The following is a 12085-nucleotide window of genomic DNA, read 5'->3' on the forward strand; positions in this document are numbered from 1 at the left end:
AAACTACTTTAGTTGGGTTGAAAATCAAAACCTTATTTACAGTGTAGGTTAGGTGCCATAAAGATTCAGGGTTCAAACCCTCCTGATGTGGGGGAAAAATCTTCAAATACAAAAGTCATGATAACTACGAATATAAAATAAACATTGGGGGTCATTCCACCAGTCTATCAGTTATTATTGGGTTCCGTTCTTTCATCATATAAGCTCAAAACTTCCCGATGTGGCTTCAAATAGCCAAAAAGTTTGTCACCTAAGCTCAACACTTTACACCACACTCTGGAATGCGAGTAACACAATTCCCATAGCTGATGGAGAGGAAAATATGATTAACAAATGGATGATACATGTAAACTTTTGGAGTCCAGCACTTTTCTTGTTTGGTAAACATAATTTGATTGTTGATGAGTAAAACGTTACATACAGCTATGCATGCTTTCCTACAATAACTAGGAAAACTGTACGTAAGAAGAAAGCTGTAGGATGAAAAATGAATGAAGAAATTGGTAAACAGGAGGACATGAGGTATCAAGATATTGCTTTTGATAATAATGATACTGATGATTTCACTCCGTTTCTTGAGTATCGTCCTCTGCTTTCCAAACAACGTCATCAAGCCTTGTTGAAAGACTCTTGTAGAACTGCATGTAGGGTGAAGCAAGCAAAGTCATTTCAGCTGAGTCCAATTGTAACGAGCATTTTAACTCTGTTTTTCTCGTGGTGTTGAGAAAACATGAGCTAGAAACTGTGACATGACCAGCTTTCTTAAAATAGGCGGGGAGGTTCTAGAAAGAGAGGAAGGAGAAAGATTTTTTCTTTTTTTTGGAATGAGGAGTCTGTATCATACAAATAGGCCGCTTGTAACTAAAAACCACAGTTTTTCTATTAATGCAAGAATTGGGAATGAACATGGGTTGCCACAACATTTACTAGTTAGGCCATAAGACAAGTCCTTTCACATGAGAATGGGCAGAGGTGGGACCCACTGGGGGGATAACAAAGGCCCATTCAAAAGACTGAGTGCTAAGGAATCTCATTGATCATAAACCCAAATTTTGGATTCATTATTGACCAGCGGAACATATCTCTATAAAGATGGTCAGCCAGAAACCAAGTAAACCAAATAAAAGAATGAGAGAAAAGAAAATATATACCTTGTGAAACTCCAATGTATCACCTTTTGCTTTCCTCACCTCGACCATGTGAAGAGAAGGTGCCACTTGAAATATCTGTTCCAAACAAGAGTAATTCAGATTATCAATGCATTATCCTGACAAATGATTTATACTTCACTGATTAACGGGAACTGGTTTCACTCACCTCAGTGGCAATATTAAGGTTTCCCTTCCTTCCTGCTTTCACATTCTCAAGCCTCATCTAAAGTTGAAGATTGATTAAAATTTTTTGTAGAGTAAAAAAACTGTAGATCATGTTCTTTCGGTGTTAGCTTATGATCAGTGTCACACATTTCGCTTACCTTGTAGTTTTTCTTCTGCACGTCAAAACCAAGAGGCTTTACAGCTTCTTCGATCTTGTCCACTATCTCTTTCGCAGGGCATCTTGATGTGAACCTTGTTTCTCTTTTCAGGGCCTGCAGCCAGTTACATCACAGTAAGAACCCAGACAGTATTAAGGCAAGAAACCTCTTTATGTGCTATAGTCGGACATGTTTTTTTCTTATGCCAATCAAGTTCGGTTTTGAAGAAGTTAACTGAAATTTATGTTGAACTTGCATAATTGAGTATTATCTAGCTATTCCTGTATCTGAATATTACCCCAAAAAAGAAGAAGCATAATTTAAATGGCTAAAGGTTAAACACTTGTATGGGCCTGAAAATACAGCAAGCCAGACATGTTTGCTTCCACTCGTTTAATATAATCCAAAAATATTTCCATCTATTGATAACAGACTTCTAATACAAGAGGGAGAAGAACAATAAATGCTCATTCAATAAATTCTGAAGATTCACCATGAGTGGCAACACAAGGAAAAGCTTTAACATGTAAAGTTGTGAACCTGCTCAATATCAAACAAGTTTTCGAGGTTTAGCCCTTTGGACATGGATATTAATTCAAATGCATTGATGGCTGTCGGCTGTTCTTCCTTCTTCTCTGTCACAAGGTGTTCCTGCGAGCACAGGCAAAAATTTTTACATGTGAAAATATTCATGCATCAAGAATTTCACAGCACTGACATAAAATATATATAGTCACTAAAGATTATTCTCAACGTACTTCAGAATCTCTAAAGACAGCTTCAATGTCATCAAGGTTGGTCTCCCCTTTCTCCTCAAAAACTGGAGGCTTATAATCTTTCTTAAACCATTCATCGCCCAAGATTTGAGATATAGTGATACGCTGTCATACAGTTAGGGTAAATCAGAAATGGAGACCAAAACTTTTAAGTGCTAAAACAACAATAGCAATACAACAAGATTATGATCATTTTTCCTTCTTTTTTTTTTCTTTTTTTTAAATCATTTATGCCTCTTTTGCTTTTTATTTTCCTTTTGCTCTATGTTTTGGGGTGGATGAGCAATATCTGATTTTAAAAAATGTCTTATTTAAGTCATAGCATCTAGTTGATGCCATTGTTGTTGATGTCGAAGTTTAGGCCGCAGCAAGGTGACTTTGGGAAAGCCGATTTGTTATGCACCAACAATTTAGTCCCCTAAACTTACAAACCCTTTGCCGAAGGCCGTAAACTTTTAGTAGCAAATGATTTTGTTGCTGAAAATATCTGACTTGTTGCATATTAGTCCTTCAAACCCACATTAGCTGTCCATATTTGGTCATCTATACCTTGGATAGCTCATCATATTATGGGGCCAGGGAGTGATAAATGTATCTTCAATTTATTTGATTTAGGTCTCTTTAGATATGGAAAGAGGATTTTAGATTTCCATAAGCCTTTTGCAATATGGTGAGTTTCATTTACTTCGATCAAACAGGCCATGTAGACCTGAATTTATGAGATCAATTAACAACAGCAAAGTTTGAAAGGTAAGCATGGGGCATGACAGAAGGATTAACTTGTACTAAGTTTGATAATTTTAGGAAACAATTCATTCACGGCAAAAATTTGGGGACTAAACCAACTCTACAGTGTAGTTTGTAATCATAATGAGTCTTTTGCTTCGACAATAATCATACAACTTGACACAAGATGAAGACAGAATCAAACGTTATTTCTTACAGTCACGGGGTTAGGATCCAAAATTCGAGTTATCAATTTCCTGGCACTGAATGAAATCCATGGGGGACACGTAAATTCAGCAGCTGAGATCTGCAGATCATGAAGAGAGGGGGGGAAAAAAAAGGTAATGAACAGAAAACTGAGAATGACAGGAAATTGCAAAGTAAAATTCTCAAAATGCTCACTTTTTTATACAGGTTCATAATATTAGGGTCATCAAAAGGCAAGTAACCTGCAAGCAATACAAAGAGAATCACTCCACAAGACCACAAGTCTGCAGTTGCTCCATCATAGCCTCTATCATCAAGGACCTGCGTCACAAGAGTAAATTGTTATAAGCTTAGGTTCTATAAAGTGAATCACACAATGCGACGCACAAGAAAGCAGCAAGATATGACATTCGTCCACACCTCAGGAGCAACATAATTTGGAGTTCCACATGTAGTATGAAGCAGGCCATCGTCCTGTCAACACCATCATTTTATAAGATTAAAAATGCTCACTTTGCAAAATCATCACTTTCGGATCTTAATTACGTTTTGTTTGAGGTTTACAACTGGACTTAAGTTTTTGGTTTAAAAAAACTGCACTTAAGCAATAAGATCAAATTAATAGAAAAAAAGAATGAATCATGGTTACCTTGATTTGCTGTGATAGCGCACTCAACCCAAAATCAGAAACTTTAAGCTGGCCATGAGCATCCAGCAGCAAATTTTCTGGCTGAAGAAATTCCATGAACAGATGTTCTAATCAAATTAAACGTTCTGATACCTGCAAATATGTGATGTGAAAGGTAGATAAAAGGTCTTGCCTTGAGGTCTCTGTGGTAGACACCCCTGCTATGGCAATAATCAACAGCATTTATAAGCTGCTGGAAATAAGTACGTGCTTCTTTTTCACTCATTCGTCCATGGTTTACCTTCACAACAAAAATGTTTATTAGAAAACAAACCTTTTATCTCTTTCCTCCAAAAGATTATTGAACTTATTGAAAATGAGAAGATAGTATCGAATAAAATAAGACAAGCAGAGGTTCATGTACTCACAATTTTGTCAAAGAGCTCTCCTCCAGTAGCAAACTCCAAAACTATATATATTTTTGTCCTGCTCCCCATAACCTGAAAATAAAAGTACAAAATTTAGCATCAGGCATTACCAGAATTTCATCATGATTTTCTTTTACTTTATAATTAATGTTTTACATGCAGCAGAACCATCAGCAAATTTAAAAATGCTCACAAGGAATCTTATTCCTAGCCAACAATGGTATTTAATCAGTCCTATAAAATAGTTGATGTCTCTTTCTTGTAAGCAAGATTTCAGTTCAGATTCATCTCTTCCCTAAATATTAAAAAATAATAATAATAAAAAAAAAGCAAGAGTAGGTAGAAGCAGATAGAGAAACAAACAAACCTCATATAATCGCACAACATTTGGATGCTTGATTAACTTCATTGTTGCTATTTCCCGCCTGATCTGTTAAAACACATATTAAAATACAGAGCATTGACTTCATCATGTAGGGATCGAAAGCAGCTTTGCAACAGAATTTATAATCAAAATCGGAAGTCAGTCATGTCAAGGAACAAGATGCCTCTTATGTCTGTAATCTCCCACCTAAAACTATGTTCAAGACAACCAAAATATAGCAGTACCCTGACAGCTTTTGGAAGGTCTGAGGAAGCATTATGGCATAAATTCTATGCCTCTTCCACATGGAATGAAATGACAGAAAAATGAAAGTCAGAGAAAGAGTGCAAAGTGAATAAAGAATCGATATTGATCAAACCTGCTCGGTTACAGGTTTTGACTCTAAACATGAATCTTTCCATATCAAAGAACAAGATGATTCTCAAGCCTGCAACCTCTTATCGCAAACTAGGTTCTAGCCAACCTAAAGTAAGCAATATTTTGAAAGCTGTGGGAAGATTCGAAGAAGCAACTATGGCGTACATTTTGATACCTTCATCTGATTGAATGACATTGAGTAATGATGCAAAATGGTATAAGAATGTTATCCCATAATTACCTGCTCAGCCATCTTGTGCTTGAGAACCTTCTCTTTCTCCAGAATTTTGATAGCCACGGGCTCCCCAGTCTCAGAGTTCCGTGCAAATTTCACTTTCGCAAATGTTCCCTCACCAATGGTCCTTCCCACCTCATATTTACCTATACAACGCTTGATTTTAGGCTGGCTCATTCCGAACGATTTATCAGCTTTCAGATAAAGTCCAACTCTTCCCCCACTTAAAAGGAACCTGCCTGAACATAGTCTCAGAATTTAGTAGAAAAACCAAAAGTCAACAAATCATTATGAGCGCACGAAATGCTATTGGTGCTTATGTGTCAAAGAGAACATGGATTTTGAAGATCAAGAAGTACATGAGCAAAAAGTCAACAAGTCATTTTTAGTATCCATCCTTGGGAGTCAGCAAATCTTGCCATATTATAGGTCGTTTTTCAGAGACCTTCCATATTCAGTTACTAAAGGAGAACACTGGATAAATCAAATCCAGATTCCATGTATAAGAAGCATACTGAATACAGACCTCATTTAAATTTCAAACCAAGCTCAAACCTACACATAAGAACATGATAAAGCAACAGACACAATTATATTCAACTAGGAGACGAACAATATGACTTGGAAGAAAATTACCCTGGAAATCAATGAGATGGTCTTCAGTATTGATTGCCCTCAAATAAAATATTGAATACGAATCCAAAAAGCAAGCTGCCCCGACACCCTTCAAAGAAATTGTTGCCTTCAGAAACCAGATTTGTAATCAAATAATCAATGTCCAAAATGAAAGTTCCCAACACTTTATAATGATAATTTTCTTTTGTTTTTGCAATTTTTGTGAAAGTTCTGGCTAGTGATAACGCAAGCAGGTCTTGGAATCATGCAACGGAGAAAAGTATCAGGAAACGGGCGTTCATGAAGATGTATAATTTTGTCCTCCCGAATTCTCACACTTAGATGAAGAAGAAAATAAAAGTAAAACTGAAAATCTCCATGTAAAAGAACACAAGAAACAGAAGTGGGGTATTCAAAGCATTATGAAAATGGAACTGAAGTCAATGTGAAAAATGCACAGAGAACCACTATGACGCAAGAGGATACTCGGAATGAAATAACAAAAAGCTCAGATCACGATCATAGGGTGAAGTATAATAGATGGATAGTTATGGGGGGGGGGGGAGAGAGAGAGAGAGAAGGAGAGGAGTGGAGAGAGAACATACAGAAAGCTAGAACGAGAGAGGCAATCAGACGGATGAAGAAAGAGAAGATGGATATACCTGAACTTTACAATGGAGATAAGAAAGACTTGAAGGCTGGCAGACAAGTGATAATGAGGTATGTCTGTGATCTCTTAAATACCAGAAGTTTCTACGAACCCAAAGACAGCCCCACCAATTACTGCACTACAACCAGACAAATTTTCACCCAAAGTACGATCTTATCCAAAACCTAATTTTTCAGCCCAGCAATTTTACTTCCAAAGAAAAACGGTTCAAACTTTACCACCCGAACAGCATTCAACATTCAACGCTCATCAAATTCACGAGAAAAACAACTTCAAAGGCTGAAAACCATGGAGAAACCTGATCCAATGTAGTGGTTATTCTATGGTTCCTCCATTTGACAGTCTAGCGATTCTTCTTCTTAATAATAAGGAGGATGAATCTGAACCGAGACCGCAAACACGTGAAGCAACGCCCACAAGGCCACAATGCATATGAGACATGGATTCGGGTAGGAAGACGACAAAAGAAAACCAGTAAGCATGAATAAACAAAGCAGAAAATGACGCAGCAGAATGAAGCGAGCGGCTAAAGTGGAGGGACAAGAAGCAACAGTGGAAGACGGAAATCAAAATATTGCAGACTGGAGTGCGCAGCGGGCGCGTCAGCATCAGCAACAGCAACATGTGCCAAGATTTATCAACACAAGTTGGATTATGTTATGATCATTTCATGCCGTTGGCAAAATAAATATATATATATATATATATATCTCATTTCATATCTTTCCGGCAACGCAATTAAGTGAAACATAACATTCTACTAATTTTTACAATTGATTGGATGACCACCCATTGTTCTTCTCTTCATCTTCTTGTATTAAAAGTCTGGCATCGATATATACTATTTCCTGCAGTTAATATATGAGTTAGTATCATATTCTAATTCATTTTGTCTCTCATATTTATTTATTTTTATAAAATAATCTTTATAGCAGTTATACATGTTTAATATTCCATTAAATGGTAATTTTAGTTAATACACATGATTAGTAAGGATTTAAAAAAAAATAATATCTATTTATTACAAATAATTAATTTAACAAATTTCATTAATATACTCAAATTAGTCAATTATCTTTTATACTCATCCGGTCCTTAATATAGGACCTAATTATTGAGTTGATTTTGGTTCTAAATATAAAACTTGTTTCTCATATTTATCAATTTTTTCTAAATTACCACTATAGATATTCTCTCAACTATAATCAAGTAAAAGAGGGATAGAAGATATTAAGGAAAATAATTATGGTGTTTTAGAAAAAAACATGTCAAATTTTTTATAATTAACTAACCTACCTAACTTCTTTAATCTAATCAAATTAGTTAAATAGGTCTTATATTAAGGACCAGAGGAGTATTACCTCTAATTCTTAATATAAAAACTAATTTGACTTTTAATTTGATCCTAAATATAAGATCGTAATCAATTTTATCTTTTATATTTATCTATTTTGCTAAAGTAATTCTTATAATAGTTGCACATGTTAAATATTTCATCAATCAGTAATAATTGATATACATTATTAGTAAAGATATTCTAGAGAATCATGCTTGTTACAAATAACAAATTTAATAAATTCTGTTAATCTAATTAAATTAATCAATTAGTTTTTATACTACCTCCAGTTCTAATTATAAGAACCAGTTGATTAATTTGAGGAAATTAAGGAAGTAAGTTGAATTAGTTATTTGTCCTGACTACGTGTTATTTTTCCTAAAATATCCTTATTAATCAAGTGTATTGACTAAAACTATCATTGTTAGAAGAGTTACTTAGAAAAAATATATATAAATATGAGAGATAAAGTGGATTGGGGTATTATATTAACAGTCAAAATAAAAATTAAATAAAATCTTATATTAAGGATCAGAGTAGTATTAAGGATTGAAGGTAATATTAGTATGGGTAGTATTATATGAAAATATTTTTGTATTCTATGAAACTAACGGAAGGAAACATGCCTGGTTTGCTGTATTTTCAGGCCCCTAGGAAGGTCTCGATTTTATATTATGCGTTTTTTTTTTTTTTGGGAAATATTCAGATACTATATGATACTGAACCTTATGGAAGTTCAACGTAGATTTTAGTTAACTTATTTAAAACCTGAACTTAATTTAACTTATTTAAAATCTGCACCGGATTGGCACAAGAGCAAAGCATATCCAACTGTAGCAAATAAAGAGATTTACCATATTCCCTTATCATTATTAGATTATTATTATTGCCATATTTATTACAATTAAGTAATTTATTTAATTTATTTAATTCATTTAAATTAGTTAAGTAACTTTTACACTAAAAATCGGAACAACAACAAGCGTCTCAAGATGTGCAAATTCATTCTAACTCCAATTTTATGTAAGGATGATTAACCAACAAATTTACATATATAAAAACTAAATATTGCACTCCTTCCTATCCTATTTATAACAACCTATTAATGATTTTACGTAAATTAAGAAAGTTACTTAAAATTAGTTATTTCTTGTAAACTGTTAAAATCACCTTTACTAAAAGTAATTAGGTTTTTAATAAAAGTAATTAGTTTGTTTGGAGGAGTTTGTTTAAGGAAAAAAACTTATGTCAACTTAATTATATTCATTATGTAAAATTCATAAGTGAACATATAAATGGGCATATCCATTTTAACCGCCAAAAATGTAAGTGACTTCACTTAAGTTCTATTTTTTGTTTAATTATTGGTTAAAAAAATGAGGAGTTTGTTTAATTAATTTGAAAATTTAATAATTTACTTGGAATATTAGATGAAAAATTGTTATTTTAAATAAAATATGCTATATCAACAAACATGCAAAAAAGTTATTGTAATAATAAAATGAAAGCGACAAATTAAATACTGCCTCCGATCCTTAATATAAGACCCTGTTTGACTTTTATTTTGGTCTTAAATATAAGATCCTAATCCATTTTGTCTCTCATATTTATATATTTTTTTTCAAAGTAGCTCTTCTAACAATGATAGTTCTAATCAATACACTTGATTAGTAAAGATATTTTAGAAAAAAACAACACATATTTAGGACAAATAACTAACTTAACTTACTTCCTTAATCTCTTCAAATTAGTCAACCGACTCTTATAATTAGGACTGGAGGTAGTAAAAATTAGATAACAACATATCATGTGAGCTTATATCAATGTGGATTTTGAATAATCCTAGATGAAGAGACGCTGGACCAGACGGCTTGTCTCACCAGAACTTAAATTATTGAGACATTGATATGTAACCTTTATAAAGCTCCCAACTAAACATCCCCTATTCATATGTCTCCACCAATTTCTCAAAATGGACAAATACATATTTGATTTGCTCATCTTCTCATACACGGAGTTACATGTCTGCAAAACCAACAAGTTACTTAGGATTACACATGATGTCTCATGATCTAACCAATGTGTCAGGACCTAATGCGTGCTTATTTTCATGCAAAGCAAATTTCAGTTTTAAATTATCATCTTCAGTGATTAATATAAAGATTAAATAACTAATTTAAAAATATTAAAAAATTTAATTAAGTTAGTTATTTAGTTCATAACAAACATATGATGGCTTCCATAAATTGCCATTTTTAATTATGTGTGGTTGATCTTTATGGAATTACCTCTTGGTAATTTCAAAATGTACTTGTATGCTTACTTCCATAAATTTTTTTTTTTACAAACAACTTTCATAAACTATCATTTTTAATTATATATGTTAGAATTATTTTTACAAATAATATGAATAGTTTTAGGAAAAATTTATAAATTTAGAAGATAAAATGGATTGAAGTACCTCTAGTCCTTAATATAAGAACTCATTTGATTTTTATTTTGGTTCTAATTATAAAAACTTAATCCACTTTGTCTCTCATATTTATCTATTTTTTCAAAATAGTTATTATAATAATAATAATAATAGTTCTAACAAATATACTTGATTAGTAAGGATAATTTTAAAAAAACACATATTTATTACAAATAATTAACTTAACTAGTTTTCTTAATCTACTCAAATTAGTCAACTAGCTCTTATATTAAAGATTATGATAGTATTATATTTAGAATTAAATCTAATCCCAACTAATTCTTATATTAAGAATCGAATGTGATATTTTAAAATAATTCTCCCTCTAATCTTTAATATAAGAGATTAAGAGCAACTTGATTAATTTGAATACATAAAGAAAGTTAGATAAAATAGTTAATTATAATAGCACTAAAGTATATATTTGGTCCTTTAACTTTGTATAAGGATTTACTTTGGTTTTTTAACTTTAAAAAGTATACTTTTAACTCTTTAACCCTAAAATTGTTTTAAAAAAATGACAACATTAAAATTTTAAATGTTAATAAAATATTATCAAATACTAACATATTAAGTTTAATTTTTAAATCATTTATGATTTTTACGGGAAAAAAATCATCTGACTCTAATAATTTTAAGGTTAAAAAATCAAATATATACTTTTTGAAGTTAAAAAACTAAATTAAAACCTTGTATAAAGTTAAATGACTAAATATATACTTTAGCCATTATCATAATCTATTTAAAATATCTCTATAGAATATTAAATTATATTTTAAGTAAATTTACTTGAAAAAATGATAAATATAAAAAATAATGGATTAATATATGATATTTAATACTAAATTTAACTCATGACTAACTTAGTAGCTCTTACACTAAATACGGGAGCAAATAAGTTTCTCTTAAAAAGTTGCGTGGATTTAATGACTTGTATAAAGTTATAGTAATAACCCATATAATTTAAAATTAGTTACATAATTTATGTTTTATAAATAATGTGATTTATTATATTTTATATAAATTAGACGAGAGTTGAAGGAACATGAATTAACCACAAATAAGTCCCCACAAGCCTTCAATCATTTGTACGGTTTTGTACCTACCCTTTCATTTCACTCTCTTGTTCGGTCCCCCCCCCAAAAAAAAAAGGCTTTTATTCATCAATCTTATAATGATACCACCCTACCAATATTATTCTTTTTTTTTTTGGTCAAAACCTACCAATATTATGCAAGCCAACTTCAACGCCAGATCTTTTGGGCAAAAAAAAAAAAAAAAAAACTTCAACACCAGATCAATATCCCTTCAGTTCATTAATTGAATAACTGAGACTGAGGCATGAAAATTATCTGTATTTTGACATTAGTATTCTAAATTTCTATTTTAAAAGAAAACAAAAGGCGAGTATTCAAATGAAAATGAAAAATAAAAAAGTAAAATAAAATTTGAATAACTTTAAATTATTAGTTGAAGTTTGAGAAAAACACTTAATTATTGAAAGTCCAGCAAGTGTCCTTGTCAACTTTAACATGATTGTCTTCTTCTTTTTCTTATTTTTCAATTATAAAATTGAAAAGCAGCACTCGTCATATGTATCCTGTACTTGGATTTTTCCTAATTCGTGTGCACTGAAATAAATAATGGAATAAATCTCATGCGCAGATGAGTTGCATCCAGTCTTGTTTGGTACTTTTCGGCTTTGTTTGAATCGGCGTTGCACCACCCCAAATGTACGTTCAGACAAAAAAACCTACGTTGGTCCAATTTTTCTT

At 32.1% G+C, this 12085-nt stretch overlaps 1 protein-coding gene across 4 annotated transcripts; it reads right to left on the reverse strand.

Moving 5' to 3' along the window:
* Positions 1-483: 483 nt before the first annotated feature.
* On the reverse strand, positions 484-6977 carry LOC114717834 (CBL-interacting serine/threonine-protein kinase 3-like). Of its 4 annotated transcripts, none has more exons than XM_028903042.1 (17): positions 6720-6977; positions 6494-6614; positions 5853-5940; positions 5223-5455; positions 4607-4669; positions 4240-4311; positions 4005-4112; positions 3833-3913; positions 3604-3657; positions 3379-3504; positions 3194-3283; positions 2233-2355; positions 2015-2125; positions 1475-1588; positions 1318-1374; positions 1152-1226; positions 484-638 (listed from the first exon to the last, which is right to left on the reverse strand). In XM_028903042.1, the coding sequence occupies exons 1-17, from the start codon at positions 6731-6733 to the stop codon at positions 564-566; spliced, it is 1605 nt and encodes a 534-aa protein (XP_028758875.1). In that variant the 5' UTR covers positions 6734-6977; the 3' UTR covers positions 484-563. The 4 variants fall into 4 exon arrangements, with proteins under 4 accessions (XP_028758875.1, XP_028758874.1, XP_028758876.1 ...); XM_028903041.1 differs by having other exon boundaries at positions 5853-5958; XM_028903043.1 differs by lacking the exon at positions 6494-6614 and having other exon boundaries at positions 6800-6972.
* Between the last annotated feature and the right edge of the window lie 5108 nt (positions 6978-12085).

This window comes from Neltuma alba, unplaced genomic scaffold, assembly GCF_004799145.2.
Source record: "Neltuma alba isolate B1F8T4 unplaced genomic scaffold, ASM479914v2 tig00011777_pilon, whole genome shotgun sequence".
Lineage (NCBI taxonomy): Eukaryota > Viridiplantae > Streptophyta > Magnoliopsida > Fabales > Fabaceae > Neltuma > Neltuma alba.